This window comes from Cupressus sempervirens, chromosome 10 (genome assembly GCF_028749045.1).
Source record: "Cupressus sempervirens isolate cs-2001-9-10 chromosome 10, ASM2874904v1, whole genome shotgun sequence".
Taxonomy (NCBI): domain Eukaryota; kingdom Viridiplantae; phylum Streptophyta; class Pinopsida; order Cupressales; family Cupressaceae; genus Cupressus; species Cupressus sempervirens.
In genome coordinates this window covers 430,952,877-430,966,691 of record NC_143127.1, presented here as the reverse complement: position 1 = coordinate 430,966,691, position 13,815 = coordinate 430,952,877, and the positions used below count along the sequence as shown (strand labels likewise).

Genomic DNA, 13,815 nt, shown 5'->3' with positions numbered 1-13,815 from the left:
TAGTAAGGAAACCAAGGAGAGAGGTGAGGAAGGAAAAGATAGAGATAAAAGTAGTATACCACTAGCATATCAGGGTAGGTGAAGAGGGAGAAAGAATAAGGTTTTGAGCATTGCCAAGATTCACCACCCTCGGTTAGCATTGCTCTTGCAGCTTGAGGTAGCTATTACTATTTTTTTTGGTGAATAGTTATAGTTTTTGACCTTAAGAGTATGTGGACATTCACAGAGTGATCTCGTATCTCATGACTTTTTTTTTTCTTTTTTTTGGATATGTACTTTTATATTAAAATTTAATATAAATGAACTATTCATAAAAAAATCTGCATTTGAATTTTAGTAAGAGAGGAAACAAATCTATGATCATAAAAATATCTTAAAATATACAACAATTAATTTAGGTAGCTAATGATTAATTACAAATATGTCCATTAAAAACCAACATTTGAATTTTAGTAAACAAATCTTGAATTATAAAAATATCCTAAATATACAACAATTAAATTTAGTTAGCAAATGATTAACTACAAATATTTCCATAAATGTATATATACCTATGATGACGACACAAATACGTGTACATAACAATAAAATAGAAACTAAATGTTCAAACAATTGAGTAAAATAATAAAAATCAAACTAATTAAAAAAACATAAAATTCAACTTTTACCATTAAAAAAAAAAGAAAAGTATTCCTTCATGTGTCCCCAAATCTTCAACCAATCCCTTGTTTACATGACAAATCTTTTCACAGTTGGAAATCATTGGACATTAGGAAGTCCCTACCGAGCCAAAACAAATACAACTTTCTAGGCCTTTGGAGATTCCCATGGGCCCAATAAATTCAATGGGCAACTCGTGTGTTTTTATTATTATAAAATAATGCAAATCTCCTAGTTGATTTTAAATCCCATCTCCCCACCAAAAAATAAAATAAAACTAAAACTTTTATATATCCTCCATCTGGCACGTCAACTTACAGTATTCTCCTCTATATCGGACGGTTCATAATACGTGTTACAACATAGCGCGGCTCCTTCCGTCGGATGATGTACGAGAAGCACCAAACTTAATATAGAACAAAAAATGGTACCGGATAAGGATTCCCTGAAATATTCCATCCTCAATTGCAAGCTAATGAAGGGGACGTGAATCGCTCGGTGATAAAGTGCGTACAAGATCGAAGAATCGGACGGAAGATGTGTCCTTCTAAATATTGCTTGCATGGACAGCCGTCAGATGTGAGGAGTTGGTGGGAGATATCGAGAGCTCTTGAAATGATAGCATGCTTTGCGTGAAGCCGTAAGAGACGAAAATAGGTCGGCTAAAATGTCAGAAGAGTTGCCAGAAAAGTATTTTTCGCCATACACGTGGCAGTTATCTTCTGCAAAGTGGGAGTCACCGGTGACTGCACGAGCAGGTCATTTTAGACTGCGCGTTGAGTTTCAGTGGATTTTAAAAAAACCATTGTAATTATAGCTCGGTTTTTACATTACTCATTGTTCAATTTCGAGGGATATTCGTCTCCTTTGCACCGCGCTCTACAATTTCGAAGATTTCTGGTAAAGGTTAGTGCCAATTCTTATTTTCTCTGCGTATTTTTTCCAGTAGATGATTTTCTGTCCCAGTCGCGTTCGTTCTGTGTGTTTTCGGACGTAACAGGGCCGCTTTTGCAGTTAGAGTGGATCTATTTTGAATATTTAGATATTTTTCTCTTTTTCTGCGTTTTCTCGGCCATTTTTGGGAAGGTACTGGGTATATTTTCCTCGCTGTGATTTTTATGACAATCTGATCTGACGAAAACAAAAGAGAGTTCCCTCCCCCCTCCCCCACCAAATTTGCGCCTTTATGTTTTTGATTTTCCAATTTTGTTGTTTCTGGTCCTCTATTGACAATTTTAACACAGATTTACATAATGTGAAGCTCTCTTGGGCTGATTTTGAAGATTTGTTTAAAGACAATTGAAATTCTATATTTCGTTTTGCGTATTTTTGCAGATCTGTATTTCTATGTGTTCCGCTTTATTTCATGGCGAAGATATGTTTTTTTGGGTTTGTACAGTGCAACGTTATGTTTTTTTCATGCCTTTTTCTGTACTATGCCGTTTCTTCCATTTGGAATGATGAACATTCACGCTTATGCAGTATTTCTAAAATATCGGGTTTCTTCTTTTGAGAATGATGTATTTTATTCACGATTTTACTAATTCTGTCAGAGGACGTTACTAAATGAAATCGATATTTGGTGTGTGACTTTTACCTGAGGTTCATCGTAGTCAATTGTGCGGTTTTCCTCAATTGATGTACAAGTGTATTTGTTGAAATTTTCTTGAAATTGTGATAAATATGTGTAGTTGTTTTGTAGAAATTTGAGCAGGGTTTCTCTAGCCATATGTGAATTGAAATGTTAATTTTTACTCTCCTTGTAGATCATGCGGATCTTGTAATCTTTCGTGTTCGGTTTAAGTTTCTTAATAAGTAGCTGCCTGTAAATGTTTCGAGGTAGAAAGTTGCCTAGTTGTTGTCAGCTTATGTTAAATACGTTAACGAGGTGTGTTTTCCTCTGTCAAATTCTGAGAGAGTCTTAAATTTATAGTCTTAGTTGCTTCTTGGAATTCAATTCCCTCTCGGTTTGACAGGCATACTGCTAAGAATGTTTGGAATTTGACAACTGTGTTTATAATAATATCCTTTAGTTTTGCGAAATTATGTTTCATATGCCCTAATATTTATTATTATTTGTACCGGAAATGGCTCTTCTAGTAATGTAAATTCATGGAGAAATATGCGATTTTCATTTATGTTAGAGTTTTAATTATGTGAATCTGAATATTTTGAAGATATTGTTAATTTGGTGAATGTTTGCTGCAGTACTATTTCTGAATTACAGCAAATTGGGGCTAATATTAATCTGCATACCTGTTCAACACAACCTGCTGATTGCAGGGTGGGTTTCAGTTTTTGTGAATTGTATTCAAGTCTTCAGAGGTCATAGAGTTCTAAAAGTGATAAGTTTGTTCTAAGCTTGGAAGTCTCTTCAGAGTTCAGACTGAAGTTTGTTCTAAGAGGCATACAGTTCAACACGGCGGTGTTTATGCATCCAAGGAGTATCGAACATGAAGTTTCTCGAATACACCCCTCTTGCAAGGTATTTACTATTTAACTCTAATCTTGTACTTTTACTGCTTAAATCATTAGGGCACACATAACGTTGTTATATAATTGACTTATTGTAAATTTCAAGGAACGCATTACTGCAGATACAATGAGCAGTTATGATAGTGTTCAAGGTTCCAAAGAGTTGCTCAAATTTGTAAACACTTGGATACTTCTTTTTTTAATTCTTTGTGTGTTCTGGCTATCCAGGTTAAATGCTTTTCTCAACAATGTAAATCTTGGAGAATGTATTCTCAAAGGTTCCCTGGAGGCTTACTCTTGTAAGTATTGACCAAATATTTTATCTTAAGCACGTCATTTGGGGAAACTCGAATACTTTTATTTTTGAGTAGAAAATATTTGAACTTTACAGCCTTCAACCTTAGGTAAAGAGTCTTGTGGGGTCACAAATCCTTTATTTACTCTTGTCTGCCAAAACTAAAACAGGCAGCACATTTTGTTTCTATTGCATTTTGACGTAAGATGATTCAAGATGTCCTTGTGCCTGTAAGGGTGAATCCTTAAGACATATGGCGTGAAAATTATCTCTCCATACAGCTAACTGCTCCCCCTCTGTGTTGCATATTCATATAGACTGTTTGACATGGTTATTTCTAAGGCATATTGGGAAAGGTGAATAGCAACTTAAAGATCTGCACTGTTAAATATAAAATATACAAGGACAATGGTTCCTGGAAATTTATCAAGAGCCAGGGCAAAGCCCCCTAAAATTTGATTCTAAGTTGATGGAAATGGACACAGAGTGAGCACAAATTTCATTTAAAAAATTATTAATTAGTTCCCCAGAAATAATTGAGTTCAGCTTCAAATTATATTTCACTTGGAAAGTGTTAATTACTTGCTTATGCAGTTATGTAAAGCATTTCACTAAGTCATTTTGATGGTTGTCTAGGCAAGGCTGCTGGGAATGACAGGAAGTTGTCACGTAGCTTAGAGCAAGAAGTAAGCTTTTCATAATCCGTTTTGTTTGTTATTGTTGCAATTAATGCATGACTATGGATTTAGTTTTAATAAATATATCAATCTAGATTCCATAACCCAAATGCTGATTTAGGTGCATTATATTTGATTAGTTGGAGCAGATACGTGATTGTTTTGTTTAGGTCCTAGGAGGACATGATGAGCAGTAGATTTCAAGACCCTTAAATCTAAGTTGAAACTTGAATGCATGTTACAAGAAGTTTACTTTATTAGCTTTTTAATGCCTTGAGCAGCATAAGATGTGAAAAAAAAAAATGCATATCTTGTTTTTATAGGTCTTGGATTACCTTGCGCAATATCCTGATAACAATTCCTCTTCTCCAGTTGGTCCTCTATGCAATACATCAAGGTATGATTATTTAAATCTTTCAATATGATCTCAGGTCTGACTAAATATCTTGATGGACATGATAGTTCTACTCTGTTCTATTAGAGCTCTGACAATTCGTTTTACCATTTTCTGCCCCCAGCCGAAGGACACTCATTCATCTAATTCTTACCATGAACCACATATATCCAGATTATGACTTCAGGTAAAAACTTGATTCTATTTTAAGGTCTGCAGTTCCCAAGAACTACCTAAAGCAAAAAGGGATATTAGGGCAATGCCAATGTCAACCAATTGTTGACTTGGCAACCCATTTAATATCCTTAAAAAAATTATTGGAAGTGATGTCTAAGGTTGACAAACGGTTGGGTAAACCGTTGCTCCTAATGGAGTTGAGAGTTCAATTCTCTCCATTTCCTATTTAAAAATCTTAAGATCTACAATTTCAGGATTTGGAATCAGATCTGTCTTGGTTGATCTATGATACAGACTGTTCCCCTGAAAAACTTAAAGAGTTGCACCATATGCTGAATTCCTGAAATATAGAATGTGGACTGGAGTGCTCATTGACATACTAAACGTTTCTTTCTGAATTTCTATACATTAACGTGCAGCATGGTACAAGCTCACAATTTTTCTAAAGAACGCGGACTGAACATTGTCAAGCAGAAAATTGAGAACTACCTGATTGAATCAGAAAAGGTATAAGGACAACACAATTGGGTAGTTTATTCGTTCAGTTTCCAAGTCTATGTTGTCTAATTTATGTTGTTGAAGTGCAGGTCTGGAGGATGGAAAATGGGGGAGATACTTCCTTCCTAGATAGCATTTGGCAAGCTATTGATGAGGTTAGTATGCTGGTTTTTTAAAATCACATGGAAACAGCTACATATTACCTTGCTTTAAAATGTGAAATATAGCAACTGCAATTGGTAACATTTATCATGGTATACTTTCGGTTGCTCCATTGGAATATTGTTTTCCCAATTTCTTTGATAAGCTCAACAAGGAGGTTTTATTTTGAACAGGTTATTGATCTATCCAATTGTGAGGTGTATAGCTATATGCCAGAATCTGAAGGGGATCCATTTTTGGAAAGGGGATCTGTGTAAGCATTGTAACTCCACATTGTAATGTCAATATTCTGTTGAGCTGTTTTGTGAAGTAAAACTCAATATCTTGAAACATTTTAATTACAGATGGTCTTTCAATTTCTTTTTCTACAACAAGAAGCTGAAACGAGTCCTTAGCTTCACCTGTTGCTGTTTGAGGTAAAGTACTCTTTAAGAATTCAGAACTACCGTAAGTTTGTAACTCATAAGTGATGGAATTTTAATTGAGATAATGTTTTGTTTGCACTTTGCAGCAAGTTGGCCATTGATTATCTCAGTGCCAATGAAATGTTGAGCGACGAGGATAACATTTTTGAAGGCATGGATATGGACTAGTACATAGTTCTGTACATAATGTGCATGTTATATCATACTTTTCTGTAGATCCATGTTTAGTGGTAAGGAGCAGGGAAGCATTCCCCTGCCATTGTAATATGTCACTTTGTACAGTTTCGAACTTTCATGGTGTATATGTCCATGGTGTCTCAAATCGATGTTAGATCTCTTAATTTTCATTAATTTTAATACATGGATTTGGACGAACACCCACGAAGATCAACATGGGCTGTATTCTTATTTCAGCATAGAAAATTGGATAGAGGGTCATGTGATATGATTATCTTTTACTCCTCTGTCCCATGACTGGAAATAGCTATTTTGGTTTCACCTTCTATGAAATATTTTAAATTGGAAAACTGCACCATAGGTATTGAGGCTATGCATGTACCCCTTGTTTGGTTGAGAACTCGAGGTCTCGAAAGAGAGGTCACAAGTTCAAATCTCACAGGTGGTAAGGTGTGTATGACTCATCTATAGCACAGTTGGGTGCCTTTGCAAAGAGTATTGGGGTAGTCCCATTTTTGTTACCATATGTAGACTCTAACAAGTCGCTGACATCTTTGACTATAAAAACTAATTTTATTTTCTTTTAGTTCTGTTGATGTATATGTACATGGTCCATCCCGTCTCTTGAATATCCCATATAATTGATTGGGAAGGATGCAAATTCTGAAGACAATTCCTCTTTTAAATATCTGCAAATGAAATATAATTAAAATAAATCAAACTAATCAGGCCCTCGTCTAGTGTTAATGGTGAAATTGGAAAGATTAGGCTCAAGAACCACCTCTTCCAATGGTTGAGAAAAGTGTCGTCTTGTTTGTACGTATTGTCGACTACGAATTGTACTTCACATAATTGTCCCAGGGGAAGTTAGCGATTACGAGTACATACTCGCGGGAGCTTGTTTGTACTGAAGCCTCATCACAATTGTTGTTCCCCGTGAGTTATCAGTAGATAAATGGATTGCAAATTAAAAGGTGTTGAATGCAGGGATGATCTTGATCTAAGTGTGCTCTTAATAGTTATGCTCATATAATTGCTATAAGATCCTTACATTTCACTGATCATGTATAGTGCCTAAGAGTTATAGGCTAAGTTGCCAGTTCAGGTTCGGGTATGGATGTGGGTTTGAAATTTGACAAGTTTTTGTGGGGTTAGGTTTGGATTTGTTTGTACAAATACACGTTCTTTTTCCTTCTAAAAATGTGTGTATATATATGCATAACAAATTATTCCTTACACCACTCTCCTATCAGTAAAAAAACATAGCAAAATACACCATGATATCTATGTTTTAGTTTAGTAGGATATTAATCGCATCATTTAGCCATACATACAAAATGATGCACTTGCATGGTCACATGCATGGACATATTTCCATATCAAGGGGGCAGTTTGAGAATAAAAGGACTTGCATGGACATATTTCCATATCAAGGGGGCAGTTTGAGAATAAAAGGACTTGCATGGTCACATGCATGGACATATTTCCATATCAAGGGGGCAGTTTGAGAATAAAAGGACGAGATGAGAGTTTAATAGGTTATTAATTGCATCATTTAGTCATTACATACGGTACATTGGTTGGTTGCAGTTTGAGAATGAAAGGACAAGAGGTAAGAGTGTAATAGGTGTACACTTGAAAGTGTCCCACTCTAAACCTTTTTATCCAAACGATTCCATTAGTTTGAAATGCTTGGATGCCGGCTTAGAGCTCTTTATCCACGGAGTGCAAGAGAGTGTATTTCAAGTTCAAGGGCTCTTAGATGAGCTTTAAAGATACTCTTCTTGGTAGTAAACCATGCAATGGGAGGTTCCAAAGACAAGATGCAAGAATGCAAATGTCTCAAGGAGTTCCTCAAAAATGCAATGCAAATGAAAATTAAGCTAGAATAAGATGCAAACTGAAGCTATGCTAAAACATGTATGAGAGTGTTACAATACTATTATTAAGTTATGTGAGATTAAGCTACATGTAAAAATGAAAGCTAAGCTAAGTTAGAATGCCATGATGCCATGGATGAGAGAATGTAGACAAGAAATAGAAGTTCTCCACAAAGCTCCAAATAAACCTGTTAGAAAACATGCAGCATAACAATATTCAAATGAGGATTGATGATTTGAGGGGGAAAGCTCTCTCCCTTTTAAAGTCGTATGGACGGTAGAGATCAAGATGAAGATGGTGGATGATCAACGGCGGAATTCGAAAAGAGGAGTGATTCATGTGCACACACAAGTCAACCAATAGAATATAAGTTGACTTGTCACATAAGACAAAAGTTTCACAAGCCTTTTCTTTTAATTGTAAAATAGAAAAAGGACTTTATGTGTGCACTTTAAGTGGGTTAGAAGAATGGAGTTTTTTATTTAATTAAAAGGGGACATGTTCTTTTAATCAAATAATGAACTTAGGATAGCATAGTCAAACTATAGGTTATAATCAAATAAATTGATTATTAGCAATTTGGCTTAGGTAAGTGATTAAATTAATTTAGCCAAAATGTTGAAAAGGGAGCTAATAGTCTAAATGAGCATTTTTAGGGGATTACATTTGCCCCTCTTTGACTAATGCGTGATTGATCTGGGAACACATTAAGTCAAAGAAAATAAAAAGCCAAGTAGGCGGTGATAGATATAGATATTTGATTTTGAAGAACGAAATGTAGAAAAAGATAGCAAGTCCTAAATGTACAGCCTGATAGTGGTAGTACTGAACACTAGGAAAAGATGATGTCAGAATTCAAGAAGAATGCTAACACTTAGCAAAGTAGATAGATCGAGAACAAGTGAGAAGATCAAACAAATGCTCCTAAAAAATAGATAGTTGTAGCAATCAGTGATAGAGTATTTCCGTCCCCTCGGGATCGAAATTGAAATGAGGTAAGGGGATGCAAAAACTGGCTAGACATGAGAAAATTAGAATATAGCAATGTCCAAGATGACAGATAGATGATTAGAACCCAAGAATGACTATAAGAAACTGATAAAATGCCCCAATTTGACTAGAGTTGACCTTGAAGGATATAGCATAAAAATTAGGTCGAAACGAGTAGAAAGGTGATTTTAGACATGAAATAGTGAATTGAAGTAGATATGAAGTATGGAAATGATGAAGACATGAAGAAATGAAGATGCCTCAGTGATGATTCAGAGATTAGACCTCAAAAGGTTAGCTAATTGCTCAGAAGAAAGTAAAATTTTAAAAGACAATTTTGACCATCAAGATGAACTTGAATTTGGATTTCGATCCCGACAATGAATCTAGGACGTTGAAATTATTTAAGAGGTCAAAACTTTATATAATGTGATGATAAGATAGAAAAGAGATGAAGTGAAAGATTAAGAAGGTGAAAAGACATGAACAAGAAGAAAGTAAAGAAATATATGAAAGGAGTTAGCCAATATGTATATGAAAAGATGAAGAGAGAGCTCTCCCCATATGCAAGAATGCAAGAATAAGCTAGAAAATGAACCTAAAATGCAAGCTAATATGCAAAGTGGTTTACTAGCAAGAAGCGCATAACATTTAGACTCTTAATTTCATCATTGAGCATTTATTAGGGACATTATGAAATCATACAACCATCACTAGTATAACTATGAGGATATGAATATGATTGAGATCAGATAGGTATGTGGAAATCCAATCTAAGCATCAAAGACATGTAAGTCAAGATAACTACACGATTAGATTCCCTAAGTTTAATTTAGCAAGATTACACCTGTATCAAGGCATAAGTGCCAGGATAAACCCTGAGTGCGGTCTTGGGAAACAGTCAAGAATGATACATTTATAAGTCAAAGTGTTGAATAGGACAAGCATGAATGCTTACAACACTATAGACAAACAAAGTATACCCACAAGCAGAAATCAAGAAGACATGCCCCATGCCCCCAGTCTTATAGTCAATGACATCCTCGAAAGACTATTAGGGAGGGAACACATGGCAAAGAAATCATCATAAACAACACACAAAGTAGATAAAGATCAACATAGCTCAGTCGTTTAAGTGTTAAAGTGCGTGTGTGTAAGTCACTTGGCCATTTCTTCCAGACTTGATTCTGATAGTGAGAAATATTGCGACATTGGAGACCATAGGTAAACTATCTGTAAAGTGTTGAAAAACACTTGATGTCAAAGTGGGTGGGGGTAGTGTTGAGAAACATTGTTTTGTGAGTTGTCAAAGAAACCCTAATGCACAAGAATACCTCAATAGGCTAAGTAGCTATGCCCCCAAGATGAGGACAAGAAACAATTCCAAGCTAGGAAATGTGTAGCGAAGTGGATGATTGAGTTTGATAGACATAGGTGTAAGGGTTTCAAGTAGCGCCTGTTTCCAGGTTTTCACCACTTGACAGATTTTTTCAGGACTTTTTTTTTTTTGGTGATACATCAAAGCGCCTTTTGCTAGGTTTTCACTGAGATGATCATTTTTTCATGACATTTTTTGATTTTTAGGATTTTTTCAGCATCATATATGATTTTTCGGATTTTTTTAGAAGGTTTTAGATATCACTAGTTCTCAAGCAAGATCACATCATTTTCTCCCAATGTCTAGCAAGGTATAGGATATGATGGAGCAACGAGCCAGTGGATAAGCAAAGATGGATGAAAAAAGAGTATGAAGCAAGTGAAAGTGATCCTCAAGGATTGACTCCTCAAGAGTACCCAAGCTAGGGAAAGAGGTGAAATAGTCATATGAAGCATATTTTGGATAAGCAATGGAAGTAATGAGAAAGATAGCATATAGGATAAGCAATGAAGCCAACAAGTGAGATAGCATGAAGTGTGTAGTCCAAAAGAGTAGCCATGTCAAGAGACCAATGAGAACCATGTTTCATTTATTATGATCAAGACCAAGGGGTCAACTAGATAGTATAGCAATGGGATAGAGCAATAAGAATAAAGCTCAAGATAGAGGCTATGAGTGAAGGGAGAGTGCAATAGAAAATCTGGTGGATAAGATAGCCAATATGCAAAGATAGCTCAACATTGTCAAGATCAAAGAGAGAAGAGGGGATAGGTGGATAATGGAAGAATTATGCATGATGCCTGTTTGCCAGGTTTTCACCATGGTACTTATCCAAGGTGCCACAAGAAGTAGTTTTCACCATAGGATGAATTTATTTATCTTTAATTTTGCTACCAAGGTGCCACAAGAAGTGGTTTTCACCAAGGCACATTTTCATTTTTAAATTTTTTTATTTTTTTAATTTTTTTTTGAATTTTTAGAAAGAGCTCAAGATTTTTGAATGTAGATAGTGCTCCTATAGAAAAGATAAGTCGTGATAAGCCAAGACCATAGAAAGGTATGCTCAAAGATGTTGATAGGGTGATGAAAGAGAAATGGTAGTAGGAAGAGTATATGGAGGATAATAGTTCATGTATAGAAAGTTAGTGTTAGCTTTAGAGGATTTCATGAGGGTAGCTGAAATATTGGACAAGATCAACATTGACACACACCTTGAAGGGTATTGGAACAATGGAGGAATAATGGATGAAATAGCTTGAGTTTTAGATGCATGAGGTGGTAGAAGAGATTTGGAAAAAAGTGGAGTGGAAGGCTTCGGAATATTTTTAGGAAGATTTTTGGAAGAAAATGGAATGGAAGCCTTTGGAAGCTTGAATGTCAACTTTGAATTATTTTCAATATTCAAGTCTTTTAAAAGAGACTTGGGAATCCACATAGCTTTAGATTTTCCTCGTTCTTTGGGTGCTTGAGAGTGCATTTCTTCAATGATGGATTTAGGAACCCACATTTTCTTTGATTTAGCTCTCTTAATAGCAGAGCTTTTTAGTCTCTTTTGTGCATTTTCCTTCTTAGCATTCACATGTCGATTAGATGGGACATAGTGATCTTTCTTTTTCAATGGATTCTTATGTTTATTCTCACTTCCAAAGGACTTGGGATTTGTGGATGAATAAGGATGATATGACTGGTTTAGATGTATAGATGGGTGAAAATTCATCAAAGATGAGTGTCTTTGTTGATCTTGAGGTAATATAGGAGAGCTAGGGAATGAGCTATGAGTGAATGTAGGAGATGGAGGAACATAAGGCCCCAAAATGGATGGAAGGTTTGAATGCTTTAGCTTAGATGGATAAGGACCAAGGATAGATTTAGAAGATGCAAAGGGATAGTGAAAAGGGATATCAACATTTTTAGAGTGAGCAATGTGGTCAAAGAAATCAATAGACTCATGAGTAGCTTTGATAGGAGCAACATTTTCAATAGGAGCACTTGAAGCTTGAGCGCAATTTTGAAGTGGATGTGGAGAAGTAGAACATGAGGGGATGCTTTGATCTTGACAAGTAGCTTTGGATAGCTTTTGAAGAGAACTTTTCTCATAATTTTAAGTAAGCTCAAGGGAGATAATGGAAGTGCTATCTTCATCATACTTAGGAGGTGGACAAGATATAGGATATGGAGGGAAAAAATCTTGAAAGAGATAAAAGGGTGCTTGATCTTGATCTTTCTTAACATTTATAACTTTTTCATTTTGAGAGCCCTCTTGACATGGAGCCACTTCCAAGGACAAGGGAGAATTAAGAGTGAATGGAGTAGTACTTGGATTAGGTATAGTAGTGTATGAAGGTTGAGGATGTTTAGGATTAGTAGCATGGAAAAGGTTTGCAGCCAAGTGAAAGTTAGCTTGAGTTTCTTTTAGAGGTAACCCTTGAGGGTACGCATATTGCATATGGAAAGCACTAGTTTTTTTGTTTGTTGGAGGCAAGTTGGAAAGATTTGAAGTGTTGGGAGATGCACGAGTGTTGGAAGAAGTGGAAGATGTAATGGAGCCACTACTAGACATAGGTTCATCAATGTAATCTTGCTCAAGAGAAGTATCCTCAGCACATGAGTCATTAGAGGTTCCAAGATCAACAATCTCATCATCAATGAGATCTTGGATTTTATGTTTCAACTCTATACAATTAGAAGTAGCATGGCCATTAGATTGATGATAGGCACAATAGGTATCCAAGAATGGATTTCCATAGGAGCTAGACTTAGGCAACATGATGAGCTTGGTGCCAAGAAGTGTTCTCAAAAAGTCATCATAAGAATTTCCCAAGGGAGTAAAATTTCTCTCAAAAGTATGTCTACAGTCATTTGGTTGTTTCTCAAGTGAATAGAATGCATCCATGTCTTCATTATTAACTTTGTCAAAGATAGGTCCATCATGAAATTTTGGCATAGGCTCAAAGGAGGTATCACTTGCTTGTTCTCTAAAGAGGTCTTTAGATCTAGAAGATGAAGACATTTGATGTCTTGAAGTAGAGCATGTAGACCTAGAAGAAGAGGATGACCTCAAAGAAGGTGACTCACATGCATGTAAAGACCTTAAGGAAGATTCATGTAATGATGCAATCTTCTCCTCTAACCTTTTCTCAAGTTTAGACTTCATTTCTGTCATGCGCTTAGATAGATGAAGGTAAGAAAGATCATTTGTCTCTTCTAGTTCTTTGTATTGCACATATAGATCTTGAAACTCTTTAGTGACATGGAGGATATCATGATCATCTAGATTTAGTTGAGATTTGGTAGCACAAGCTTTGAATTCCATAGTGGTAGATAGATAATCAAGCATGAAGGAGACTGGAGGAAGCTAATAGGGTGACACAAGATAACTTGATGTCCAAACTAGAGAGGTAGATTATTCACTTGCCAATATAGTAGAGAGAGATTAAAGTGACTTGTCAAACAATATGTCCAAGAAACTTATGACATGAATGACTCAAGTCAATAGCTAGGCAAGATGCCCAAATAGCCAAATAGATAGAGCAAGCAAGGTGACAAGTGAACAACTTTCCCAACCCAAGAGTGTAGTCAAGAAATCAAGGCAACCATTTCAGCAAAAAGATAACTAGCAAGTGGAC

The 13,815-nt window shown here is 35.7% G+C and overlaps 1 protein-coding gene across 2 annotated transcripts; it reads left to right on the top strand.

The window, feature by feature from the left end:
- The first annotated feature begins 1,487 nt into the window (after nt 1–1,487).
- LOC149534567 (transcription regulator) lies at nt 1,488–6,140 on the top strand. 2 transcript variants are annotated; one of them, XM_089807812.1, is made up of 12 exons: nt 1,488–1,566; nt 2,869–2,944; nt 3,039–3,145; nt 3,364–3,434; nt 4,067–4,116; nt 4,431–4,504; nt 4,626–4,688; nt 5,098–5,185; nt 5,266–5,331; nt 5,512–5,591; nt 5,683–5,754; nt 5,850–6,140. In XM_089807812.1, exons 3-12 carry the CDS (start codon nt 3,114–3,116, stop codon nt 5,929–5,931), a joined length of 678 nt encoding a protein of 225 aa, XP_089663938.1. In that variant the 5' UTR covers nt 1,488–1,566; nt 2,869–2,944; nt 3,039–3,113; the 3' UTR covers nt 5,932–6,140. The 2 variants fall into 2 exon arrangements, with proteins under 2 accessions (XP_089663938.1, XP_089663939.1); XM_089807813.1 differs by lacking the exon at nt 1,488–1,566 and having other exon boundaries at nt 2,924–2,944; nt 3,046–3,145.
- Nucleotides 6,141–13,815: the final 7,675 nt, after the last annotated feature.

What these genes read in the sequence shown, in the direction of transcription:
- LOC149534567 (XM_089807812.1), top strand. Translation starts at nt 3,114, where the DNA reads ATGAAGTTTCTCGAATACACCCCTCTTGCAAG. An exon ending in TTCCCTGGAGGCTTACTCTT is followed by an intron (nt 3,435 to 4,066) that starts GTAAGTATTGAC and finishes ATGGTTGTCTAG; the next exon opens with GCAAGGCTGCTGGGAATGAC. An exon ending in ACCTGATTGAATCAGAAAAG is followed by an intron (nt 5,186 to 5,265) that starts GTATAAGGACAA and finishes GTTGAAGTGCAG; the next exon opens with GTCTGGAGGATGGAAAATGG.